At 35.4% G+C, this 27567-nt stretch overlaps 2 protein-coding genes, 1 non-coding gene and 1 pseudogene across 3 annotated transcripts; all 4 read left to right on the top strand.

The window, feature by feature from the left end:
• Window positions 1-728: 728 nt before the first annotated feature.
• On the top strand, window positions 729-835 carry LOC145612935 (small nucleolar RNA R71). The gene has a single exon (XR_014106840.1). It is a non-coding gene; the product is annotated as a small nucleolar RNA R71 (small nucleolar RNA).
• Window positions 836-5784: 4949 nt separating this feature from the next.
• LOC145611371 (cysteine-rich receptor-like protein kinase 15) lies at window positions 5785-10007 on the top strand. Its single transcript, XM_081666697.1, has 7 exons — window positions 5785-6606; window positions 7455-7589; window positions 7795-7919; window positions 8027-8237; window positions 8343-8580; window positions 8741-8891; window positions 9355-10007. Exons 1-7 carry the CDS (start codon window positions 5835-5837, stop codon window positions 9670-9672), a joined length of 1950 nt encoding a protein of 649 aa, XP_081522823.1. The 5' UTR covers window positions 5785-5834; the 3' UTR covers window positions 9673-10007.
• A 311-nt stretch (window positions 10008-10318) lies between these two features.
• LOC145610965 (uncharacterized) lies at window positions 10319-23152 on the top strand (annotated as a pseudogene).
• LOC145611376 (cysteine-rich receptor-like protein kinase 25) lies at window positions 15301-17039 on the top strand. The gene has a single exon (XM_081666703.1). It carries the CDS (start codon window positions 15301-15303, stop codon window positions 16201-16203), a length of 903 nt encoding a protein of 300 aa, XP_081522829.1. The 3' UTR covers window positions 16204-17039.
• Window positions 23153-27567: the final 4415 nt, after the last annotated feature.

The raw sequence follows: 27567 nt of genomic DNA on the forward strand, positions 1-27567 counted from the left end.
AAATTTGAAGTGGTGGTCGAGGGATAGGAGCTATGGTTGGTCTTACTCCTCCATTAAAACCGGGTGGGTTGTGAGTGGAAGAGTATTGGCCTTTTTGTTGGTATCTATTGTCATTTCTATAATTCCGTTGATTATTAGACACATAATTACCACTACCACTAGCTTGACCTTGACCACTACCTTGCCCTTGGTTTTGGCCACTTCTCCAACCAAAATTAGGGTGATGTTTCCATCCCTCGTTGTAGGTGTTGGAATAGGGGTCAAACCTAGGATTAGCATTCACGTTATTGACTTGTTCCATGGAAGGGGAAGGGGAACATTGCTCATTCAACAAATAACAATCGGAAGACGCATGGTCTTCACCACCACATACATCACAAGACATCAATTGCATAGACATATTATCATTCGAGGAATTAGATGCACGTGAATTAGGGAGGGGGGAGATAGGAGGGGGAGAAGATTGCATTTGGTCAAATTTAGAAGACAAGGCATCCAATTTTGAACTAAGCATGTTAATAGCATTTACCTCATACTTTCCCCCTCTCTTAGAGGTGCTTCTCTCATCGGGGCTCCAATCGGTGTAGTTTTGGACTACATCTTCTATGATCTTTAATGCCTCCGCGGGTGGTTTGTTCATGAGTGGCCCACCCGAAGCTCCATCTAAGAGTATGCGGTCCGATCTCAAGAGACCCCTATAGAATCCATGAAGCAAGAGCCAATCTTCCATCCCATGGTGGGGGCATTGTTGTTGATAGCTTTTGAATCTCTCCCAAGCATCGTAGAGAGACTCATCGGGCTCTTGTTGGAAGTTTGAAATCTTGGACCTCAACTCCGCCGTTTTTCCAAGAGGAATGAACCTCCCAAGGAATGCTGAAGTTACCTCATTCCAAGTTGTCAATGAATTCGAAGTCAACCTATCGAGCCAATCACTTGCACTCCCCGAAAGAGAAAATTTGAACATGCTTAGAAGAATGTACTCCGGAGTCACCCCATTTGCCTTCACGGTGCTACAATACCGTGTGAATTGCTTTAGATGCGCAATGGGGTCCTCATGCTTTGCCCCGGAGAATTGATGACCCTCAATCAAGGTGATAAGGGCGGGCCTTATCTCGAAATTATTTGCTTCGGTAGTGGGAGTAACAATCCCACTTGCTTCTTGATACGGAGGAGGGACACCAAATTCTCTCAAAGTCTTATTTGGAAGAGCCATCTCAAATTGGTGAAAAGGTGGAGAATTTGTCCTTGGTGACTCTAGTGGAATGGTTTCTCCACTAGTCCCACTAGAACTAGATTGATCGGACTCAACTACCACTTGTGGCTCACTTGATGTGGCACCACTAGCCTTCGCCCTCTTTTCTCTTCGATTTGCCCTTACTACCTTTTCAAGCTCGAGATTCAACGGCACAAGAGGAAGTGTCCTATTGCTGCGTTTGGGCATAAACAAAGAAGACTAGAAGGGAGATTAGTAGGTTAGTCAAAGAAAACAGAGAAAAATAAAACTATACAAATGAACTAGTCTCACATATCTCATAAGTAACTCAATGCTTAACGCCTTTCCCCGGCAACGACGCCATTTTGGTGTAGGTAAATAATCGGTCGTTGGACGATCACCCTAAAACCAAACAATATTTCTACCTAAACCAACCTAAGACAAGTCTAGGGTAAGTAGAGGATCGTATCCACAGGGAATGGGTAAGTACACCGAGAGTATGAAACGGTTGCAATCTAGTTCGGTCACAAATTGGGGGTTTTGATTAGATAACTACTATGGAGACAAACACTAGGGGGAAATAGGGATCGACTCCAACCAAACCAACGGATCAAATCAATAGGCAAGCATGAACACAAATTGGGTGATAAAGAGGGCACTCAACATTGCCTTCTTTCGAAGCCATAACACTAAGCAATCCTAAACCAAACTCAACTAACAAGATAGGCCAACCAAGTCTTAACAATGGGAAGTAGACTACTAACTCGGGTTTGTCTTTCAGTCGGTCCAAGAAAGCATTAAGGCACAAACAATTGGGATTTCTCACCTAATTGTTGCAACTAAGACTACTACATCATTCAAACAAGGAACCATAATCAAGAGGAATTTAGCATAATCATATAAGAATAGGCTCACAACTAGACTCCATCTCTCAATGCAAGCATAGAAGTGAATACATGAGCAATAAGTGGCCATCCAATTACACATGCAATTAACCAATTCTTTAGCAATCAACCATCAACCCAAAATGAACATGCGAGCACAATTAACAATAACCCATGGCTTGGTTGGGTCTTCACCCAACCCCTAGCTAATTAACTACTCACTAATCATGGTGGGAAACAATCTAACAATTAAATCTAGGGTTAACATGAATTCAATTAAACTAGGAGAGAGATTAAACAAGGATGGTTGGACATGCAAGAACAATTAACAAAGATTAAGCAAGAACTAATATTAATAAAAGATAAAATCAGAAAATTAAATAGCAAAGGAGAGAGAAAGAGATTACTAATTGATGCTTCAAGATCGAGAATAATTGTTGTTGAAATTGATAGAACAAACTTCAAATAATTCTTACAATGATTGAGTTTTGAGGAAAACTAAACTAATTAAAGAGGGTTTAGAGAAACTAAGGGCCTAAGAAGTCTAAGGGGAGTTTAGAAGGAAGAAGAAGATCCGAAAACTGAAGCCAAGGGTCGTATTTATATGCCCAAAAGTTACATCGTAAAATCCGTCAAAATCGAGCTTCAGAACAGAAGGAGCGCCAGCTCCTATAAGGAGGAGCGCCCGCTCCTGGGTGTGGAACGCCCGCTCCTGGGCTCTCTGCACGCCCTCTCCTCTTGCACCAGTTTGAGGCAGTTTGTAGGAAAACAGGGAGGAGCGCCCGCTCCTAAATAGGTGCACGCCCGCTCCTAAAAGTGCAGGGGAGGCAGAATGTGGCAGTTCAGGCAGGAGCGCCCGCTCCTAAAAGGCTGCACGCCCGCTCCTGCTTTCCTTTGCTTCCAAAGAGTATTTCTTCATGCTTATGCTATTAGCCCATTTTTCATCGTACCTACAAGCACGAGCACACACATAAAAAGAAACGGGGAAGCCAAAAGATGCAAATTAGCACAAGAGGAGTTAGGAAAAGGGATTAAAGTAGGGGAAAGAGTACAAAATTGTGTTTTAAAAAGCCATGATAAGTGGACAAATAAAACACTTATCAACAAGTGAAGATTTCCGACAAAGGAGTTTCCGACAACGCTTATTTTTGGGTATTGTTGTGTTATTGTTGCTAAAAATAATGGAACTACCTTGAGAAGTAACATGAAGACCTAACAACACAAGTTACATATATAGATTAATTAAAGATAAAAAAAAATTTAACTCTATTTGTTCATTTGAATAATCTTCATTACATTATTTCGGCTATAATAATAGTTGCAGTTGTATATAAGAGTAATTTAATTCCTTTATCTCCATTGAATTTTGGTAGTGGAATAATCGGTCGTTGGACAATCACCCTCAAGCCAAACACTATTTCTACCTAAACTAACCTAAGACAAGTCTAGGGCAAGTAAAGGATCGTATCCACAGGGAATGGGTATGAGTACACCGAGAATATGAAACGGTTGTAATCTAGTTCGGTCACAACTGGGAGGTTTGATTAAATAACTACTATATGGAGACAAACACTAGGGGGAAATGGGAATCGACACCAACCAAACCAATGAATCAAAACAATAGGCAAGCATGTACACAAATTGGGTGATAGAAAGGGCACTCAACATTGTCTTCTTTCGAAGTCACCACACTAAGCATTCTTAAACCAAACTCAACTAGCAAGATAGGCCAACCAAGTCTTAACAATAGGAAGTAGACTACTAACTCGGGTTTGTCTTTCGATCGGTTCGAGATAGTACTAAGGCACAAATAATTGGGATTTCTCTCCTAATTACCGCAACTAAGACTACTACATCATCCAAACGAGGTACCGTAATCAAGAGGAATTTAGCATAATCATACAAGAAATGGCTCACATCTAGACCTCATCTTTCAATGCAAGCATAGAAGTGAATACATGAGCAATAAGTGGCCATCCAATTACACATGCAATTAACCAATTCTTTAACAATCAATCATCAACCCAAAATGAACATGAAAACACAAACATCAATTAACCCATGGCTTGGTTGGGTCTCCACCCAACCCCTAGTTAAGAAACTACTCACTAAACATGGTGAAGAACATTCTAACAACAATATCTAAATTCAAAATTAATCTAACAAATTGAAGAGAGTAGTAAGAACAAAGTAGATTGAACATGCAACAACAATTAACCAAGATTAAGAGAGAAATCTACAATTCAAGGAATTAAAAACAGAAAATAAAGAGTAAGGGATAGAGGAAAGAGATTACTAATGAAGCTTCAAGGTTGAGAAAATGTTGAAAGGAAGAATACAAACTTCAATTAATCTACTTCAATGATAGAGTTTGAGAGAAACTAAGCTAAATAATAAGAGTTTAGAGAGTTAAGGGCCTAAGAAGACTAAAGGGAAGAAGGTGATCTTCTCCAAGGAAGAAGATGCAGAAAACTGAAGCCAAGGATCGTATTTATACACCCCGAAATAACATTGTAAAATCCGCCCAAAAATTCGGGTCTGCATGTAGGAGCGCCCGCTCCTACATAGAGGAGCGCCCGCTCCTCAGGCTGGAGCGCCCTCTCCTGGCTCTTGCGCGCCCTCTCCTCCTGCAGCAATTAGAGGCAGTTTGTAGGAAAACAGGGAGGAGCGCCCGCTCCTACTATGGTGCACGCCCTCTCCTAGCTGGGAATAAAGAGAGGTAGATTGTGGCGCTTGGGGTAGGAGCGCCCTCTCCTAAGGGGTTGCACGCCTTCTCCTCTTGTGCTTTGCTTCCAATATAGTTCTTCATGTTCATGCTATATGACCAATTTCTCCTTGCATCTACAAACACGAACACACACATAAAAAGGAACGGGGAAGCCAAAAGTTGTAATCATACACAAAAAGGAGTCGAAAAGGGGGGGGTAAAGAGGGGAAAATGACAACAAAATTGTGCTAAAAATACCATGATAAGTGGACAAATAAAACACTTATCAAATTTACCCTTATCTATTAGGGTTATAACCCCAATTGATCATTGCTATAACCCTTGACCTAGTACTCAATTAATTGTCATGCATATGTTTGAGGTGGTCATACCATCAACTAATAGAATAACAGATTAAGATGAGGAAGCCCTCATTTAACTTCTAGATGAACACAATATGTTTTATGTAAAATTGTAAATGGATTAACAATTTTTGTCTAGTAAGCGGGGCATATGTGTAAATAAATCAATAGTTGTGGCCTATTTTTTATAAAAAAAGAAAATTGGTTGATTTATTTACAATTTTTGCATTTGATAATGATGAAGACAAATTTGATTTCAATATTCCAAATATACAATTTTCCGTTAACGTGTTAATTTTATTGAAGACTTATTCAACTTAAGTTTCTGTCGTCAAAAAAAAAAATTCTATCAAAATAACAAAATAATGACCCACATACAGTGACCAAGTCTACAAAAATTGTATGGCTTATATCTTAACACATCGGAAGAATGCAAGATTCCAAATTGACTTGCAGTCAAAAAGAAATTTCTGGTTATAATTTTCTTTGTATTTAATTTTTTGACAGTTTGCCAATTACGAAGTATATATATATACTGTATAATATTATATCTCGTTAACAAGTGTAATTAAGTAAAATTACAGTATCTGTAACGCAAGATACATACAGTCTACTTGATTGCCTTCAATTTTTAGAGACACCAACACTCTAAAAACTCATCGATCAAAATGTTATTTCTTATAATTTGGCAAATTTTTCTTTACTCAATAATGTCTCATACCACTGCCCAACCAAACTTTTCATCCCGTGTATGTCAAGACACATTTGGAAATTACACTGCCAACAGTGCCTTCAAAAAGAACCTAGACACCTTCTTTTCCACCATATCATCCGACACGAGTATTGATTATGGGTTTTATAATTTCTCGGTTGGCCAAAACTTGGACATAGTTAACGGAATTGGCTTATGCAGGCCTGATGTTGCTAGTGCTGAATGTCGCAGCTGCCTCGATGAAGGAGCGCAAGCAATTGTCCAAGAGTGTCCTACCCAGAAGGACGCCATTGGATGGTATGAAAAGTGTTTGATAAGATACTCGGATCGTTACATTTTTAGGAAGAGGGAATTTGGCCCTTGGTATCTCTTGACTGGTATGATATTAATTCCTGTCGATAAGGTGAAATTTAACCAAACTGTATCAACCTTGCTAGCCAAGTTGCAAGCAAAGGCCGCCTCTGGAGACTCTCGTCGAAAGTTTGGAGCTGGGGAAGCTAATGTCACCGGTTCCTTAACCGTATATGCACTAGTTCAATGCACTCCGGATCTGGGAAGTTTTGACTGTTACGATTGCTTAGACAATGCAATATCTACTGCCCTCACTAATCACTACGGAAACTATGTCCGACTATTTTATACCAGCTGTAACATTCGATATGAGAATTATCCCTTTTACGATTCAAAGAGTTTAATGTCACTGGATCAACCATCCGTACCTACAAAAGGTATGTACATAATAGCACAAAACATCTACTTTGTACTTCAATTAAATAGTTTAGGAAAATTCTACAATAGTCATCCTTAAAATAACTATCACTATTCTTAATTTTTATTGGTCGATTTTTGATTTATTTTTATACTTGGTTAAACTTTTTTTTTAATTTTTTTTTTCTAATTCATTTTTTATCTTTAAAAATTAAGTTTTTGATTTTTCAAAAATATTTTTTTTTATTATTTTCATATAAATGGTATTAAAATTATTTTTTTTTAATAAAAGCAGATTAAACATTAAATTAAGAAAATAGAAATCAAAATATTGTTCTTCGTTGTTCATCAATGTTCTACAATGTTCTTCATCCTTGGAAAAAAATAACCATCATCATCATAATCTTGTCATGTAAATAATACACTCACACATCAAAGAACATTGAAAATATGCATGGATTTGCATAATATATGTGAAGTTTGAATTCATTCATTCATACTAGATGTGAATCTAAGTTAGTTTTTAATCCTAAAACAATATATATGTTAATTAGACAATCACAATCAATTGACGCAAATTCAACTGTTTTATATATGCAAAAATAGAAAATTATAAAATTTTCATAAATCTGGGTTTGTGAGGAAAATCAAAGAAGACATTCGCTATATTTGTTTTGGAATACATGCATGCATGCATGCATGAAAACAAAAAATCAATTAAAAGATAAAAATGAGGTTTGACCAAGCAAAAAAAAAAAAAGAAAAAAAAAATCAACTAATAAGAATTAAGAATAATGGTGGTCAAGCAAACATCGCCTTTTGGTAGTAAAATCACTTAGCACTAGCTTTTTATCCTTTAATTTTGTAGGTAAAAGAAGCAGCAAGAAGGTAAGAGTTGTAATCGAAATCCTTCTTCCTACTACCACGTCCTTGCTACTAGTCTCCGCTCTCATTGGATGCTACTGCTTAAAGAGGAAGCCAAACGCACAGAAGAACGTTAACTGTAAGTTTGCACCTAGACCCCTAGACACGCACCATCCTTTCCACTGTATATCTTTCCCTATATATATTAAGAGTTGTCTTATACGACGACAAAGATATATGCTACGGATGCATTTCATGCATTACAATCCAAATATTAATAGACCGAAAGGTCTTCATCCTGGATATTTAATATAAGGACTGACTTTTTTCTTAATTTCTTGAAGATGGTAATAAAGTTGTACGAAATCCTGAATCTTTGCAAATGAATTTCGAAACAATTAGAGCTGCCACTGGAAATTTTTCCAATGTTAACAAGCTTGGTCAAGGTGGATTCGGCGCAGTGTATAAGGTAGCATAATTTGTAGATTATCTTTAATAGAAATGGGCTGGGTGTTACGTCACATGTTGATTGGTGATTAAATTAAACACATACATTATTTATATGTGATGATACAGGGTAGACTTCCCAATGGGCAAGCAATAGCAGTTAAGAGATTGTCAAAATCATCTGGACAAGGTGAGGAAGAATTTAAAAACGAAGCTGTCTTAGTGGCAAGGCTTCAACACAGGAATTTGGTACGATTCCTAGGCTTCTGCTTGGAAGGAGAAGAACGGCTTTTGGTCTATGAACTTCTACCTAACAAAAGCTTGGATTACGTTCTATTCGGTACATGATCATTCTATTTTGGTGTTACTTACATGCACACTATAAACTGCAATCGTCAAATAATTTAATTAAGCACCTTAATCAACTTGTGTGTGCCTCTTTTAGATCCTATCAAGCGTGTCCAACTAGACTGGCAAACCCGCTTCAAAATCATAAGAGGCATTGCTCGAGGATTGCTCTATCTTCATGAAGATTCACGCCTTTTGGTTGTCCACCGTGACCTAAAATCTGGGAACATCCTCTTAGATGCAGAGATGAATCCAAAGATTGCAGATTTTGGTATGGCGAGGCTGTTTGGTGTAGATCAAACTCAAGGAGATACCAGCAAAATATGTGGCACCTAGTAATGTTATTTTACCTTCATGCAAATTTATTATACATTCATCACCAAAAAAAAAAAAAAAAATAAAAAAAAAAAAAAAATTATTATGCATTCAGATTAAGAAATTAACATTGCATTCTAATTAATGTGTTGATGTATGATACTACCTACATGCATGCAGTGGATACATGCCGCCAGAGTATGTGCATCATGGGCACTTCTCCTTCAAGTCAGATGTTTTTAGTTTTGGAGTGTTACTTTTGGAAATTGTAACTGGCCTAAGAATTGGCGGCTATTACAATTCAGAGACTGGAGAGACACTCCTTAGTTTTGTAAGTATTGTATGAATAATTTAAATACTACTTTTGTTTTATATTATGTGCGGCATTTATAAAAAATGGATGATAAATATTGTGTGCAATAAATGTTTTCTTTCCTTTATTTTTTAAGTTTTCTTTCCCTCTATCTCTCTCCTAATCACATGTATTTTTATATTTCCCTCCTTTTTTGACAATCACAAACAAATTTTGTCTAAGAGTCCGTATGTGTCAAGATCTTTGTTGCACATGGTATGAAACGGGTGTAGTAATATAATAATTACAGCAAGATTTATCGATTTGTTGCAACTTATTTGGCTATAATTGTATTTTATTACAGAGAGACTGGAGTTGTATGTATCACTACACAATGTTAAGATTCGTGCTATATACAGATTTCGCAACTTTAAAATGGTAAAGAAATTTATTTCCAATTATGTTTTGGTCATGAATACTTCTTGTACACTTTTTTTTTCAGGCATGGAGAAATTGGCTAGAAGGTACCCCGTTAATCATAGCAGATTCATCAATGACGACTGTCAATAATACTGCTGAAGTATTGAGATGTATCAACATCGGGTTGCTGTGTGTTCAAGAGAATATAGCTCATAGACCAATCATGTCGTCGATTGTCCTTATGCTAAATAACAACACCATTGCTCCACCCGTGCCTTCACATCCTGCTTTTCTCCTGGACAAGGATGAGAAATTCGAGCAATTAAACTCAACTCGTAGACCTAGAGTGCTTGATGTCTCTGCGAATGAGGTCTCCATATCCGAGCTTGATCCTCGATAATGTTCGCAATGTGAAAGATTTTTACTTCAGTTTCAAGTGTGGGAATAAATGTGCAAGTCGTTTTGGATGGTTAGAGAAGGGTATCTCTAAATTTTGTATCTAAGTCAATGTCTTTTGGAAGACACTTGTTATAATCTTCATTTTAAGAGCTATAATACTTTCCGTTTTTTTTTAGTTGTAGTACTATAAAAATTGTGAATTTCTAGACAAATGTTGTTTGACAAAGGAATACTTTTATTAGTTTATTTATAGTTGTATTTTTTTTTATTTTTTTTTTTTGAAACCTATAGCTGTATTTGTTCAATTAATAGATGTAGTATCTATTTGTAGTCATATAGTAGTATTTGTTCAATCTGTACTTACTATAATTACAAGACGCATACATTAACAATTAATACGGAGTAGTTTAGTCTTTCTAATCAAACAATGAGGTGAAAACATGACCTACGACGTACCATTTAAAAGCTTATTCAATACTTGTAGCATTTTACTTTTCAAAGTTCAATATATGTCATCTAGATTGATTCCAAACACGCCACCGTCTACACCTAATACATGTAGAACTGTCTAACTTCATCTAATGTGCATATATATTTTCGTTAATTCTAAACTTTGTAAGATGATATAGAAAATAAAAGAGTAAGAAATGAGAATTTCAAAAGTTGTTCATTATATACATATTCTTATTCAATTTCATTTAATTTCAATCGTAACTAGCCAGCAAAATTTCATTGCGCATTATTGCATAGACACCTACGGCAATTACACAAGCACCAGCAGATACGAGACCAATCTCAACACCTTCTTCTCGTCTATATCATCCAACACTCAAATCAACTCCCGCTTCTATAACTTCTCAATCGGAGAGGAACCTGACCAAGTTAATGGGATCGCGCTATGTGGAGGTGATGTAACGTTCCAAGATTGTTATAAATGTCTCAATGACTCAATTACTATGCTTCCACGGCTCTGCCCAACACAGAAGGAAGCTGTGGGGTGGTACGACGATTGTATGCTACGTTATGCAAATCGGACAATATTGGGAAGCCTTGAAGAACAACCTTCATCAACTTTAATGAGTACAAAAAAGGTGACTAATAATGTTAACCAGTTTAATCAAGTCCTAGGAACATTATTGGATAAGCTTCAAAATGACGCTTCTAATGGTGATTCGCAACTTAAGTTTGCAACTGGAAATGATAGTTACGGCAGCTTTGGTAGCATTTATGCGCTTGCTCAATGTTCTCCAGATTTGTCGCAACGAGACTGCTTTAATTGTCTTGGGGATTTTATTAGTGAAATGATACCTAGTGGCTCAACTAATAACACGGGAGCGCAGATTCTTGGACCGAGTTGCAAGTTAAGATACGAGGATTATTTGTTTTACAACGACGTGTCGAGTCCATCATCTCCTCCACCGTCTACTCCTCCATCAGGTAAATACTAGATCTATATGCACATGATAGCTAGGTGCAGTGCTCCAAATTTAATACACTAAATCTTTTGAATGATTAATAAAATCGAGGGCATTATTTTAGATTTTTTAAGTGGATACCACTATCTTATCTCTTGACTTGTATAACTAACAGTCTTTAAATATATTGCACCATACATGAATTAGATTAGGAAGACTTTTTCAAACGTCAAAACTTTGAATTTATTCAATGGATTAAGAGCTTTTGACTAATAAACATCAAAACTTGGACTAATTATATATTAATTAGAAGGAATTTTGACCTTTGAACATCAAAACTTCGAAATATAAATTGGATTGGGATATTTTATAACCTACTCTATACTATGTCATTGAACTAGGACATCAGGTCAAAGTATTATACCCATAAAAACTACCTCTTTTTTTTTTTTTTTTTTTTTTTTTTTTGCAACATGTCAATAGTGTACACTTATTATACACCGAACTATAATTTCATTATTTCACTATTATACTTATAGAAAAATAAATATATAATCATATGAAATTTTATTAGATTTGTTTCAAAGTCTACTTTCTAAATCTAATTTTGTTAACCAATGTATAATTAAAGATATAAACAATTGACATTATCATGCATTTACAAACAAATATTAGAATGAGTTAATATGTAAAACAACCAATACTACCACTATTACTTTTGCTTCATCAACTTTCCAATGCAACTCATCATTTTCAGGTAATGGAAGCAATAACACGGCATTAATTGCCATCCTAATCGTAGTTCCAACAGTAGTAGTCATTGCTCTTGCAATTGGATTCATTTTCTTGTGTAGAAGAAGAAAGACAAAGAAAAAGCCTGAAAGCTCAAGTAAGCTTAATGATTTCTTGTCTGTTTTTAATCTATTATTCTTGAATTGGGTAATGATAATACCTGGCCTGTTGTATTATATACTAACCCTCATATTTTCTTAACCTTTCGTCTTAATTAGTCGCTTCCTACTCTCTTCCTCAAGAAGAAAATGATGAAAGTAGAATTTTAGTTTCTTTGGAATTTGGTCTCGACACCATTAGACTGGCAACAGACAACTTCTCAGACGCTAATAAACTTGGTCGAGGTGGATTTGGTATCGTTTACAAGGTACTAATTAGCTAGTTGGATCTATATACTTAATATTGATCACTCTACTAGTATTTGAATACTTTAATTGTGAAAAGAAAATGTTACAATAAATTCATTTTTAAGGGTTTATAGGCTATTGAGTATGTATATGTTTGCCAAATTAAAAACAGGGAAAATTGTCAAATGGACAAGAAGTCGCGGTAAAGAGACTGTCAAGGGATTTTGGACAAGGTGACAGTGAGTTTAAGACTGAAGTTTTGTTAGTGGCTAAGCTTCAACACAGGAATCTTGTTAGGCTCCTCGGCTTTTGCTTAGAAGAAGAAGAAAGAATACTCATTTACGAGTTTGTTCCCAACACTAGCCTCGATCACTTCTTGTTTGGTATGTTTTGATTCGAATTCCTTAAGTTCTAAAGCATGTGTGTAGATACATATATGATAGGATTAAACTAGATGATACATTTATGTACATTATATATATCGTTAGATTAAATTAAATAATATATTGATGAAGTATTGATAATGAATTGAAATACACCCTGATGTGCAGATGTAAAAAAGAGAGAATATTTAGATGTGGAAAAGCGATACAAGATTATAACAGGCATAGCTCGAGGACTCCTTTACCTTCATGAAGATTCTAGACTACGAATCATCCATCGCGACCTTTAAGCAAGCAACATACTTTTAGACGCGGATATGAATCCCAAGATTGCCGATTTTGGCATGGCTAGATTGTTTGGTGTCGATCAAACCCAAGGGGATACCAATAGAATTGTCGGTACCTAGTATTCTAGTAAGTGCACCAACATACTACTAAACATGGGCATATATATTGCTAGATTTTTTCTCATTCATCCATTTAATGTCATCAAAATGAGCACAATTTTCTTGTACATACCAAATTAAAGCCTAATACACTTAACCTCCTTTATGCATTACAGTGGATATATGGCTCCAGAGTATGCATTTCATGGATTCTTCTCTGTAAAGTCAGATGTCTACAGTTTCGGCGTACTAGTTCTAGAAATCATTACAGGTCGAAAGAACTCTGGTTTTCATAATGAGGAATACACAGAAGATCTATTAAGCTTTGTAAGTGGTCAAATAATTCTATATTGTCCTTGTAAATAATCACTTTTAAGGCAACTTTCGATATAAATGCTCCATGATAAAATTATTTTATGCCCTAAAAATGTTATGTAATGCAACTAATTAAATGAATATTAACTACCTACATGGTACATAAATAATTAATGTTTATGTTTTATAGGTATGGAGAAATTGGAGAGAAAATACGGCGATATCTATCATAGATCCAACATTAACAACAGCATCAAGAACTGATATGATAAGATGCATACACATTGGGTTGTTATGTGTTCAAGAAAGTGTTGAGGACCGACCGACTATGTCTTCTGTCGTGTTGATGCTCAGTAGCCGATCTTTATCTCTTTCAGTTCCTTCTCATCCTCCATTAGTCAATGTTACTACCTCTGAGTATTCTAAGGAGAGAATTCTAGGGTCTATGTCAGAAAATGAGGACTCAATCACTGGTCTACATCCGCGATAAGAAATTAAAGATAAGTACTTCTTCCGTTAATTATTTATTGCAACAAAGAAATATTTTATGTCTCGATAATAAATATAATACCTCTTTGTTGCAATTAATAGTTGATGGCGGAAGTAGATTAATTATATTGTTAGGCCGACTTGCAATTGTTTGTTGTTTCTCTTGTTGTGAGAGTAATTTTTGGCTCTTAAGAAGTGCAGGTATGTATACCCTTGAGGATCTCATCATCAGTTTGGTGTTTGTCTAGATTACCTAATGTATCCTTATTTTTTATTTTATTTTATTTTATATATGTAAGCTTAAACAATTTTATTTTCTTCCATGTAAATACATCATGTGTTATTATACATGTTTTGATATTTGAAGCACACATGCAATATGCATTGACCTGGGTATGTGTAGATTCACTATTTCCTCCATTTTTTTTTTTTACTTGATATATCTCATGTATCACTATTGTCAATACATAAATCAAATCATCAATATCTTTTAATTCCTACTAATATAAGTTATGACGAATAAACATTAAACAGAATTTATTGAAATACGATTCAATTAAGATCTTACATGACTATATTTTTTCCTTAGTATATATCATAAAACAAGGTCAAAGGTAGTGTGTGACCAATGCAAAATTCAAACAAAGTCAACTGAAAAAAAATAGAGAAAATATATTAGAGGTGATTAAAAAAACGAGTTAGGCGGGACTTTAACATTTTATTTTCTGCCCAAACCCGCAAAAATGTAACTGGCTTTTTGGGCTTTTTCGAGCTGGAATCGGGTTTTTGGGCTTGTTCGAACCCACCCTATTTTCGGGTTGGGCTAGCAGGTCAAGCCACCGTTGATAACCTCTAAAATATATGTCCATAGGGCAAGTTTAATTTGGCATCCACTAGTTTTTTATATAAGTGAAGTTAAGAGAGAAGCCGAGAAATTGAAGTCATACTATTAGGAGTAATTTGACATATTCAACTATTCAAGGTGTTAGGAAATTCCCAACGCGTCATATGCATCATACGAGTGGAGAACCAACAAGTTGTGAAGACCATTAAAAAGCGTTATCTTGACTCTTGACTAAGGATTTGCATATGACTTTGTAAAGCTATTAAAGACATGCAAATGATGAGAAAATCATATATTTTTTAAACTTTCGGTTAATTTTTTTAGTACCTCTTCAACTACGTAAGATATTAATTAGTAAGGTTTACTTCCGTCAAAAAAAAAAATTAAAAAAAAATTAAATAAATAAACAAATTAGTAAGGTTGACTACAAAACTTACACAACCAAAATTATATGAATGTCACCATCCAAATTTTTCCTGACCTCGCATTTAATTAGAAAATAATGCAATGGAATAAAAAAACAAAAACACATACAATCATTTACGGCACAATTGTGATTTGTGAAGACTATGTTCATAGAAAGGTTTGACCCGTCATGTAACGTCAACTAAACATTTAATTATCTTGTTTAGCTACTTTAATCGTCTCAACCAAAAAAATGGCTCAAAAAATAAGTTGTTTCTCGATATTCTTCTCATTCTGTATGCCAATTATCATATTGATGATTTCCAAATCAACAAGTACTCAAAACTACGATTGCGGCTCAAACACTACAATCTTTACTAAAAATAGCCAATACGAAGCTAATCTCAACACCCTCTTCCGTTATCTCTTATCAAATGCAACTGACCCAAACGGCTACCATCGAGCGGTTTTGAGCAACCCCAATAGCGAGCCAATTTACGGTCACTTCCTTTGTCGTGGGGATTTGAACGCTAGCGCGTGCCAAACGTGTGTTACCAATGCCGTGACACTTGACCTCCCTAAAAACTGTCCTAATCGAAAAATAGCACTTGTGTGGCGTGATGTGTGTATTGTACGATACTCAAATGAGTCATTTTTTGGTAAATTGGACTTGAACTTCGTGGTGGTGATGATCAATCCAGCTAATGTATTGGGAAATTCAACTCGGTTCGAGGAGCTTCGAGATAACATGATGAATAATGTGATTGCATACCGAGCTCCCAGTGGAGGATCACTTAAAAAATTCGCGACAGATTTTGTAAATGTTACGATATTCCAAACGATATATGGGTTGGGTCAGTGTACACCGGACTTGAGCCCTAATGATTGTTACACATGTTTGGGAATTGGTATTGAGCTGTTTCGGATGACTCAAGGTGCTCAAATATGGCAGCATAGCTGTGTTGTCCAGTATGACACGAATCCTTTCTTTGATTTGTCGTCGGTCGCCCCACCACCTCTGCCGTTGCTGCTGCCTCCACAACAGTCGCCTGCCGGTGATTCCAACAAGTCTACTGGTACGTCAGTTTATCTATGCTTTAATTCCATGCCAAGCTTTTATCATAACAATTTTATAGTACTACTGGTAGTATGTTGATCTTGGTTTGCTTTTAGTATAGTTCAATGTTCAATAAGATATCAATTGCTAATTTTCCACTCAAACTTATACCCCAGTGACAATTATTTTAATAAATTCAAGGCAAAATTGATATAAACCACCTTTTTTGGCCAACTTTTTTTAAAAAACCATCTTTTATTTATTTAATTTTACTAAACCACTGCACCTTTTAAATATCTAAGTTTTTTATTGCACCACCACTATTTCAAATTTTGACGAAAAATTTAACTAAAATGTCAATGGTGCCCACGACTTGTGCTTTTTCCTCCAAAATCATTTATTTTTTCCCTCCCAAAAACATTCGACCCTTCCCTCTATATAATGTATAACTAAATTGAGTAAAGTTCTAAAAAACTAAACTTAATTTTGCTGCACAAATTAAATTGTAGTCTTTGTTCATTCTCGAACCCTAAAATAGGGTAATAGAAGTGGATGGTTGAGATGGAAGGGAAGGTTTTGCTGGATTTGGAAGTGGACAGTTCAGATGCAATCCGTTAGATTTGAAATATGGGTGGTGCAATAAAAAAAAAACTTAGGTAAATAAAAGATGGTTTAGTATTAAAAAAAAAAAAAAAAAAAAAAAAAAAAAAAAAAAAAAAGTGGTTTTTTCAAAAAAGTTGTACAAAAAAGGTGGTTTATACCAATTTTACCTAAATTCAACTAACTTTTTTAAAATTCCATGAAAGTCAAAACGTTTCAATTATTTAAACATTGAAGAAGTAACAATTACTCTAAAGTAAACAAGACTTTGACTAAGTAAAACCCACTAAATAAATATATAAGCTAGTTTTAAAGCCTTGGCGATGCCCCGAGTTACTGCATTAATTCCATAATTAAAATCTTTATTTACATTTAGTTTTGGTTTAAAGACATCTAATGTGGTGATAGTTTAGTGGCAAATACTTTAGATTTTAATTAAAGTAAAGGTTTTGGGTTCACACCTTGTACAATTCACATTTTTAAGCACGCTACATGACATGTAGGTTTGCTTAGGATTTGAGGAGGACGCCAAGGGCATATAAGCTTGTTTAGAAACGCCTTTTAATATGTAGTATAGATAAGTGAATGATAAGGGTGAATATTTCCAAGTCTACGGTCTACCTGACCTACAACTTAATTTCAGACTTTCGATTAATTTTTTTAGTACATCTCCAACTACCTAACATATTAACAATAGTACTTTGTATTAGTAAGGTTGACCTCACTTTTCGTTCCTTACAATGCATGAGTTTGAAAAACACAAAATCAATTACTATAATTGATTAATCAACGCGTCGTAGAAATATGGCTCAAACATTTAGTCAATTATTAGTTATATTCTCATTCAATATGCTAATTATGTTAATGATAATTTCCAAATCAACAAGCGATCCAAAGTATGATTGCCCAAACAATACTATGTTCGCCAACAATAGCCAATTTGCAACCAACCTAAACACCCTCTTCCATTTTCTCTCTTCCAATTCTTCCAACCCCCCGACCGGCTACCACCAAGCGGTAGTTCCTAGCGATGACAATCTAAGATAAGGCTATTTACGGTCACTTCTTATGTCGTGGAGACCAAAATGCTAGCTCGTGCCAAAAATGTGTTAGTGTGTTACTATGTCCACTATGACGGACCTTCCTAACCTATACGATCTTTATCCCTTCTTTGATTTGTCGACACTTTCCACCACCACCATCGCAACACCGGGAAGACTGTAATTTCAATAATTACAAGTAGATTTTATCGAGGTAATATTTTCACCAAATGTAGTAATGTATAAATAACTGAACCATAAAGTACGTACAATTACACCCATAAAAGCACACCTTTGTGCGTGGTTGACTGTCGACATCGTTGTCTAATTGCATCTCTCTTTTGAATTTTGTACTTAAATGCTCCGTATCTGAATTTTCCAAGTTCCATTTAGGCATGTTGCTCAATTCTAAACACGTTGGTTGACCTATAAAATGTAGAATTTTCTAACTACATGTGTTATAAGCCATTCATTTGTGACACAGAAAGCAAAAGATTTAGAAATGAAAATTTCTAAAGTTGTTCATTATATTCATATTCTTATTCAATTTCATTTTATTTCCATCGTAATTAGCCAGCAAAATTTCACTGCACATTATTGTATAGACACCTATGGTAATTACACAAGTACTAGCGTATACGAGGCCAATCTCAACACCTTCTTCTCTTCCATATCATCCAACACTCAAATCAACTCCCGCTTCTATAACTTCTCAATCGGCGAGGAACCTGACCAAGTTAATGGGATCGCGCTATGTGGAGGTGACGAAACGTTCCAAGATTGTTATAAATGTCTCAATGACTCAATTACTATGCTTCCACGGCTCTGCCCAACACAAAAGGAAGCTATCGGGCGGTACGAAAATTGTATGCTACGTTATGCAAGTCGGACAATATTAGGAAGCCTTGAAGAACAACCTTCATTAACGTTAATGAGTACAAAAAAGGTGACTAATAACGTTAACCAGTTTAATCAAGTGCTAGGAACATTATTAAATAGGCTTCAAAATGATGCTTCAAAGGGTGATTCTCAACTTAAGTTTGCAATTGGAAATGATACTTACGGCAGCTTTGGGAGAATATATGCGTTTGCTCAATGTTCTCCAGATTTATCGCAACGAGACTGCTTTAATTGTATTGGGGATTTTATTAGTGAAATGATACCTAGTGGCTCAACTAATAACACGGGAGCACAGATTCTTGGACCGAGTTGCAAGTTAAGATACGAGGATTATTTGTTTTACAACGACGTGTCGAGTCCATCATCTCCTCCAACAGCAGCGCCTTCTCCTCCAACAACAGTGCCTTCTCCTCCATCAGGTAAATACAAGATCTATATGCACGCGATAGGCCACGTGTTCAAATTTTGTTCACCAAGCATTTTGATAGTTTTTTAAATCAATGGCATTATATTACAAGTTACGACATATATATCTCTATTTTACAAGTCAAGGGGTCTTTAGTAAATGTGTCAGTAAATGAGGCATTCTTTTTTTTTTTTTTTTTTTTGAAACAAAATGAGGCATTCAATTTGGAATAGAGGGAGTATTGGATTGAGTAAACAACATGTAAAGCAACAGAATTACAACATTGCTGTAAAATGATACTATTACATATAAATTTTTATAATATAACACATATTGTTGAATGTAAAAGATAAACAAAAGAAGAAAAAAAAAATAGCAAAATTAAAAGTTGAATATACAATTTGCTGCTTAAAATGAAACACGTTCCATCGAATGTATTTCATTTTAAGCAGTGGTAAAATAAAGTATAAAAATTACTACACACACTTACCAACTAACGAGTAACAATTATTGTAAAGTAAACAAGACGTTGACTAAATAAAACCCACTAAATAAATAAGTGAATGATACGGGTGAACTTTTCCAAGTCTACAGTCTACCTAACCCACAACTTAATTTCAAACTTTCGGTTTATTTTTTTTATTACATCCAACTACATAACAAATTAATAAGTCTTTTATTAGTAAGGTTGACCTCACATTCACTCATTTTGTTCCTTTCAATCCATGGGATTGAAAAACACAAAATCAATTACGACACAATTGATTAATCAACGCGTCCTAACGAATTCTGAATACTTTATTTATAGAAAGGTTTGAGTGTTTGACCCATTATATTACATCAAGAAAAAATATTTGAAAACTTTGTTTCATATGTCAAATAATTCAATAATTCAATCTATGTGATTATTGATGGTCACAAATCAGGAAAATAATATATGGCTCAAACATTTAGCCAATTCTTAGTAATAATCTCATTCCAAATGCTAAGTATGTTGATGATGATTTCCAAATCAACAAGTTATCCAAACTATTATTGCCCAAACGATACTATGTTTACCAACAATAGCCAATTTGCAACCAACCTAAACACCCTCTTCCATTTTCTATCTTCCAATTCCACCAACAACCTCGCCGGCTACCACCAAGCGGTAGTTCCTAGCAACAGCAATGCTAAAGATGAGGCTATTTACGGTCACTTCTTATGTCGTGGAGACCAAAACGCTAGCTCGTGCCAACATTGTGTTACTATGTCCACCATGACGGACCTTCCTAACCTATGTCCAAACCGAAAAATAGCCACACTTTGGTACAATGAGTGCATGGTTAGGTACTCTAATAGCTCATTTTTTAGTTCGATGGATGATTCAGTCTATCTAGTTTATTATGTTACCGCGAACATTATAGGCAATGAGACCCGGTTCATAGAGCTTATGAAGAACATGATGAATGACAAAATCGCGGTTAATGCTGCACTTGGCGGGTCTCAAAAGAAATTTGCCACAGATTATGTCAATATTTCGGCTTTTCAGACAATATATGGGTTGGGGCAGTGTACGCCAGACTTGAGTCCTACTGACTGTAATACGTGCATAATGGATGGTATTGCAAGATTAATGGTGAGTCCAGGTGGTGGAGTATGGCAGCCTAGCTGCAACATCCGATACGATCTTTAGACACTGCCCCAACCACCATCGCAACCACCTTCCCTACCACCAACCCCCACGGCTAATTTCACCCACCCTAGTGGTAAGTCAATTTTTACACTTTAATCATAGTAGTATTATTAATAATAGTACTAACATTTTCTAGTTTAATACGTTTATTTTCACGCTTGTCAACGTATAAATTCAATCATTAATATATATATTTTAATCTTGTATTAGAAGTTGATATCTTGACTGTATAATTTCAACTATTAAGATCCCGCATTAATATATTTTATCATAAGTATATAATATGGAATACTAAAGTCATATTTGTTGCAAGTATTACTATTTACTAACAGAAAAAGTATGCTAATTTCTGACTTGATTACACAGGAAACGGGAGCAACACGGGAAAGATTGTTATTCTAAGCACAATCTCAACATTTGTGTTAATTGCTCTTGCAGCTGGATTCTATTTCTTGTTTAGAGGACGAAAAGCATTGAAAAAAGTTGGAGGTAAGCAAATTATTTTGAACCTTAGAGATAAGGATGTATATCATATGCTAATCATTTGATCAAGCTTTTTTTTTTTTCTCCTATGGTTTTAGCGGCTTCTGCTTTCCATCATCGAGATGACAATGATGAAAGTGCAAGTTTGGTATGTCTACAATTTGATTTTCATACAATTAAAGTGGCAACAAACAATTTCTCGGATGATAATAAACTTGGCCGAGGTGGATTTGGTACTGTATATAAGGTACTTCTTACATCCATTTAGAAACAAATATAATGTATTGTTAGTCTACTAGAATAGTACAATTAGACTAATGTTCATGTTATTTGAATTAAGGGGAGATTAGCAAATGGACAAGAAGTCGCGGTGAAAAGACTTGCTAAAGATTCAGGACAAGGTGATGACGAATTTAAGACAGAGGTTTTGTTAGTGGCTAAGCTTCAACACAGAAATCTTGTTAGGCTCCTTGGATTTTGTATCGAACGCAAAGAGAGACTTCTCATCTATGAGTTCCTTCCCAATACGAGCCTTGACCATTTCTTGTTTGGTATGAGCATCTCAGTCTACTCTATCAAATAATTTGATATAAATGTATGAGTTAGCTACCTACACCCTCTAAATTATTAACGTGTACAGATGTGAGAAAGCGATCATATTTAGACTGGAGAAGCCGGTACAATATTATAGTGAGCATAGCTCGAGGAATCCTTTACCTTCATGAAGAGTCTCGACTAAGAATCATCCATCGTGATCTTAAGGCCAGCAACATACTACTTGATGCTGAAATGAATCCTAAGATTGCAGATTTTGGCACGGCGAGGTTATTTGAAGTTGACCAAACTCAAGGAGATACCAACAGAATTGTTGGTACCTAGTAAGTGTAATGGTTTTTTTTTTTTTTTTGTTCTGTTTTTTTTCAGAGCATCTCTGCTTTAATATGAAAGTATCATCTAATATCTCATACTATGCAGTGCATATATGCCACCGGAATATGCACTTCATGGATTATTCTCTGTAAAATCCGATGTCTACAGCTTTGGTGTACTCGTGCTCGAAATTATAACTGGTAGAAAGAATCGAGGTTCTCCCAATGACCAATATGCAGAGGACCTAATAAACTTTGTAAGTGTTCAAGTTTTCCTAGGTAGTAAAATGGTTGTTCGTTTATGAATAATTTGCTTTTGTAGACTGCGTTTTCTTAGTAGATTGCTCATCTATTATGGTCCTCAAAACCCAATTATGAAGAGTATTTATATTGATAATTATTTAAATTGATAAAGTTCAATTAAAAACTACTTCGACATGATGTATTCAAAGATAGACTCTTATGTTTATGTAACATTGTAACATATCAGATTTATGTATCTTATACTACGTATATGCATAATGTTGTGTAGGTGTGGCAAAATTGGAGAAAAGGTACACCTTTAAAAATGGTGGATCCAACATTGTCAATAAGATCAAAGGCGGATATTATAAGATACATACACATGGGCTTATTATGTGTTCAAGAAAATGCAGAGGACCGACCAACAATGTCCTTTATAGTGCTAATGCTAAGTAGCCATTCGCTTACTCTTCCGGTGCCTTCTTGTCCTGCGTTCATCACGTCTAGTGCTAGTAGAGGGGACACTAAGTCGCGTCATATTAAGGAGAGATCGATTGGGCGTTCATCTGTGAACAAGGATTCGATTACTGACCCCTTTCCACGATAGGATCCTCCGAAGATGAGCACGATGGTTAATGAGTTGAATTGGGCAGTCAGATGGCAACAAGTACTTTTTATATGCCATCAGATCTCTATCCTTGAGAGGGTTCAAGGATGAGCACAATGATCGATGAGTTAGTAGAGAGTATTTTTTTCCATATATTGTTAAAACTTAATGATAGGAAATAATGTAACTATTATATAAGAGAAAATATAAGTTACTAGTTAATCAGATCACCGGGTAAACACGGGTAATGTCAGGAATTTACATGGAAAAAGGATATTTTCAAAAATTAAATAACGGAAAATTTGTCGGTCCTTTTAAGTGATCGACTTTGTGAGAAAGATCCTTATTTAAAAAAAAAAAAGTGGCAAAAAAAGTCCTCATTATATCTCATTTAGGTCGTAAGGAGAGACCTTTGACCAATTTCCAGCTATTGACTTCATTTTCCGATGAACTATCACGTGATTTTAAATTTTTATTTGTCTTTTTCTCCATTCTTACCCCTGATTCTTTCCTCCTTATTTCTCCTCCAACCCTTGAACAAGCTACTTCGTTAAAAACTCAAAACTAGGGCTCACAAATTAGATAAATGAAGAAGAATAAGGGGTAAGAATCAGGCTTAGTTGGAATTGGGGGGAAAAGAAGAAAAAGACAAAATAAGGCTGGAAAATAAAGTTAACCACCGGAATATCGGTTAAAGGTCCCTCCTTATAATTGAAATAGGAGGTGATGACCTTTTTGCCACTATTTTTAAAATGAGGACCTTTCTCACAAAGTCGACCACTTAAAATAATGGACCTTTCTTATTAAAAAAAACAGAGAAAGAATGATGCTGATGAAACAAGTTTTTTTTTTTTTGACAAGATAAAAATACTTCCTCCGTTTTCTGTTAGATGCAACACTCCCTTTAACGCGATGATTAAGAAAGGTGGGTTTTACATGATATAATAAACTTTAAAATAGGATGAGTGGTTGTTAGGAGTGTAATTTAGTGGGTCATGTGTTTTAAATAAGGGATATAGTATAGTTTTTCCATAAAATAACTTTCCTTTTATAGTGTGTTGCAAGTATCATGATATTCCTTTTAGGAAAGTGTTGCAAGTAAAAGAAAACGGGAAAAGTATATATTAAAATTATAAAAAAAAAAAAAAAAAAAAAAAAAAAAAAAAAAAAAAAACAAGAATTTCCTTGATGAGGGACGGGGTAAATTTTAAAAGTGAGCGATGATGAAGACACAATGTAATTGGCTTAAGAAAAAGTTTGACCAAGCTAGACATAGATAGGGAAATTTTGGTATAGCAGTGAAACTCTACTCTTTATGAAAAAAGCTGAAGCATTAGGTACCGGTAATTCTTGAATGCATATCAAGCCAAGATGTATGTATGCATTTAAACAATTAATTCTTCAATGATCAAGTTACTCATTATTAATTCAAAATGTAGCAAGCTCTAAAGTTGACTGACTTGACAGAATTACATACGTGAAGATCATGATCCTTACATTGAGTGCATATAGTGTTCGCCATAGTATTGTTTGTCATCAGAAACAATGGTCATAAGATAAATTAAAGGAAAGTCAACCAACAGTTAAGCTTACTCACTAATGCATCATTAGCTTCAACTTGGATTTTCATAATTAAGAATATCTTTTTTATATCTTTATGACATAAATTTCTTCCAAATTTTAAAATTTGATAGTTGCTACTTTTTATAATCAAGAAACAACAATTTGTTTTGCGATTGACCCGATTGTCACGGGACATAATTTGTAAATGACTAAACAAGACCCACTTGTATTATATGGAAAGATATAGGGTGTATATATGACAATTGGAGTTGTCGGACCAATACATATACTTTCTTTCGTATTTTCTCAATTCATTTTAGTTGACACGTTGTTTTATTATCATGTTTGTCAATGCACAAGTCTAACTATTATCATCTCGAATTATTATAAAAATTGAATATTAATAAAATATGCACTAATAAGTTTCAAGTAAACCCCACATGACTATATTAATTTTATTGTAACTAAAACCACAAAAGATAGTTTAAGTGTAATTTGTAGATAGTATTACAAGTTTAAAAGTGTCAAATAAAAAAGACGAAGGAAGTAGTAGACAAAAGTTTTGAGAGTATTGAAGATTGGCTACTTATTCAAAACACATAATCTGAGGCTATTCTAAAATTATCTTTATATTCTCTAACATGCCTTCCATGTCTCAAAAAGTCACAAATTGTAGTCAACTTAAAGTAAATGCCAACTTGCTTGACAAATTCCCGCCAAACTTTATCATAATTCAGATAGGTAATCTATTCATTCATCATTCCACCATATTCCAAAGTATCCAAACCCCCCAAAAAAAAACATTGCCTTAATTCATTTTATTTGATTTTTTTTTTTTTTTTTTTTTTGGTCTTTTACTCTAAATGCCAATTTTTCATTTTCATTCTCCAATGATTTCACGTTCATTACCATTTCTAGTCCTCTGGCTATCAATTTCGCTAACCTCGGCTCAACCCGCGGGTGAAGATCTTTCTAGGTTCTCTTGTAACAATACCCTTGGCACCTACAACGAAACCAGTGCTTACGCCGCGAACCTTAAGAACCTTCTTACTTCCATAATCACCAACAACCAAGAAAATTGTGGCTTCTACAACCTCACTGCCGGGGACACTAGCAATGATACGGTCAATGTCATTGCCCTTTGTCGCGGTGACCTTAAATCATCCGATTGCACGGCCTGCCTAGTCAATGCCGCTAGGCGGATCCAGGTAGATTGTCCTAACAAATTTGAAGCAATTGGATGGTACAATGATTGCATGCTTCGATACTCCCCGCGTTCAATCTTTGGCACCATGGAGCCGTTGCCGGCTGATGGGCTAAATAGTGTAGGCAATATGTCTGATCCTGTCAGGTTGGTTCCAACTATGTCTATCGTATACAATATTTATATTCTCATAAGACGAGTATATTTACCTTGAGCTTGTAATTTTAGCTTCTCCGTACGTTCATTGTTTTGACTTTTTACCATATTCATCTATTAGTTTTGAATATACTTCTTGACGTATATAAAAATAACTAAAATATTAATTATTGCTATGTACCCTTTAGTTTTAAGGTATATTTTGATAAAATAACATTTGTAGAATTATAATTTATTATATTCAACTTTGTGTATTGCATCTCGTCATTATAAGATGTTAAAATTATTGTAAACAAATTATTGTTATATAATTCTTTGTTATTGCTAACACTTTCTTCAAATCCGATCATAGTTTCCGGGAAACTCTAGGGACATTGCTTCGGAGTTTACAAGCCAGTGCTGTGGCAGGGAATTCTTTGAAGAAATATGCTCAAGGGTCTGCAAAATTGAATCCTTTGTACGAGGTTTTCGCCTATGTGCAATGCACACCAGATTTATCGAAGCAAGATTGCTCAAGGTGTATAGAGATTACACTCAATCTTCTTGCGACGTGTTGTGCCAATAACTTATGGGCCATCCTTTTACGGCCAAATTGTATGCTGAGGTTTGGAAATTATGAGTTTTATACCCCTACGTATGATAAATGTTCGTCTCTGCCATCCCCTTCGTCGCCACCCTCGTTGGACAATGCATCTTCGCCGTCTCAAGGTAAGTTATGGTCTCATTACCAATGGCTCACTTATAATCTATAAAGCCATTGCAAAGGCCTTATCAAATTTTTGATTTTAGACTTGAAAATCTTTTGATTTAATTACTTCCCCAAATCCTATGTACATGGGTGTCTTTTGATAACATTGATAAGACGAAGAGTTAGAACCCCTTACCAACCCTAACAAAATGTCATTCTGATCTTCTACCTCTGTTTCTTATTAATTGCAACAAAGGAGTATTATTTGTGAGCATATATAAAGAAAAAAAAAATGTTGCAACTAATAAGAAATGGAGATAGTAAAACTAATTGTCAATACCAGATCAACCCTCGACTTCTAACAGGATAGCTCTCATGTACAAAATACAACGGGATTCGATAAAGAGACCTTGATTACACATAATTACGACATTACATTATAAAAAATACTTTGAATTTTCATGGAGCAGATCAAGACAAGGATGCAGTGTACTACTTAATCCGAGCGGGAATTCCGGTCCTTGGCGTCTTATCATTGCTTCTCAGCATTATTACTTTCTACAAGTGTAAGAACAGGAAGCAAAACCATCGTCAAGGTAAAAGTGCACACCCAAATGCTTTAACAAACAAACATAATATTTAGTGAATCGCTAAACGACGCCCACAAATTTATCACATCGCCCGCATTTAATGAATGAAATTACAATGTTACCCCTAGTGCCAAACCGCCAAACAACCGCCACTACTGCCCACCTCCGCCTAATAACCACCCTCACCACTGTCCACCACCACCCAACAACCACCCCCACCACAGTCCACCGCCGCCCAATAACCACCCCCCAAATGTCGCATCTCCACTGCGGATGACTAAATAATTTTTTTTTTGCCGGAAAATGCTCCAACCGCCCTAAAAAAGCGATTTGACCATGGTCAAACCGCTCAGGCAATACGGTTTGACCGTGGTCAAAACGCCCAGGCTAGGCGGTTCAACCATGGTCAAACCGTATTGCCTAGGCGGTTTGACCGTGG

This window comes from Chenopodium album, chromosome 24 (genome assembly GCF_948465745.1).
Source record: "Chenopodium album chromosome 24, dcCheAlbu1.1, whole genome shotgun sequence".
In the NCBI taxonomy this organism is placed as follows: domain Eukaryota; kingdom Viridiplantae; phylum Streptophyta; class Magnoliopsida; order Caryophyllales; family Amaranthaceae; genus Chenopodium; species Chenopodium album.

Excerpts from the sequence above, each read along its gene's own strand:
- LOC145611376 (XM_081666703.1), top strand. The coding sequence starts at position 15,301 with ATGGCTCAAAAAATAAGTTGTTTCTCGATATTCTTCTCATTCTGTATG.
- LOC145611371 (XM_081666697.1), top strand. The coding sequence starts at position 5,835 with ATGTTATTTCTTATAATTTGGCAAATTTTTCTTTACTCAATAATGTCT. Across the intron at positions 7,920-8,026 it reads GATTCGGCGCAGTGTATAAG|GGTAGACTTCCCAATGGGCA; the intron begins GTAGCATAATTT and ends GTGATGATACAG. Across the intron at positions 8,581-8,740 it reads AGCAAAATATGTGGCACCTA|TGGATACATGCCGCCAGAGT; the intron begins GTAATGTTATTT and ends ACATGCATGCAG.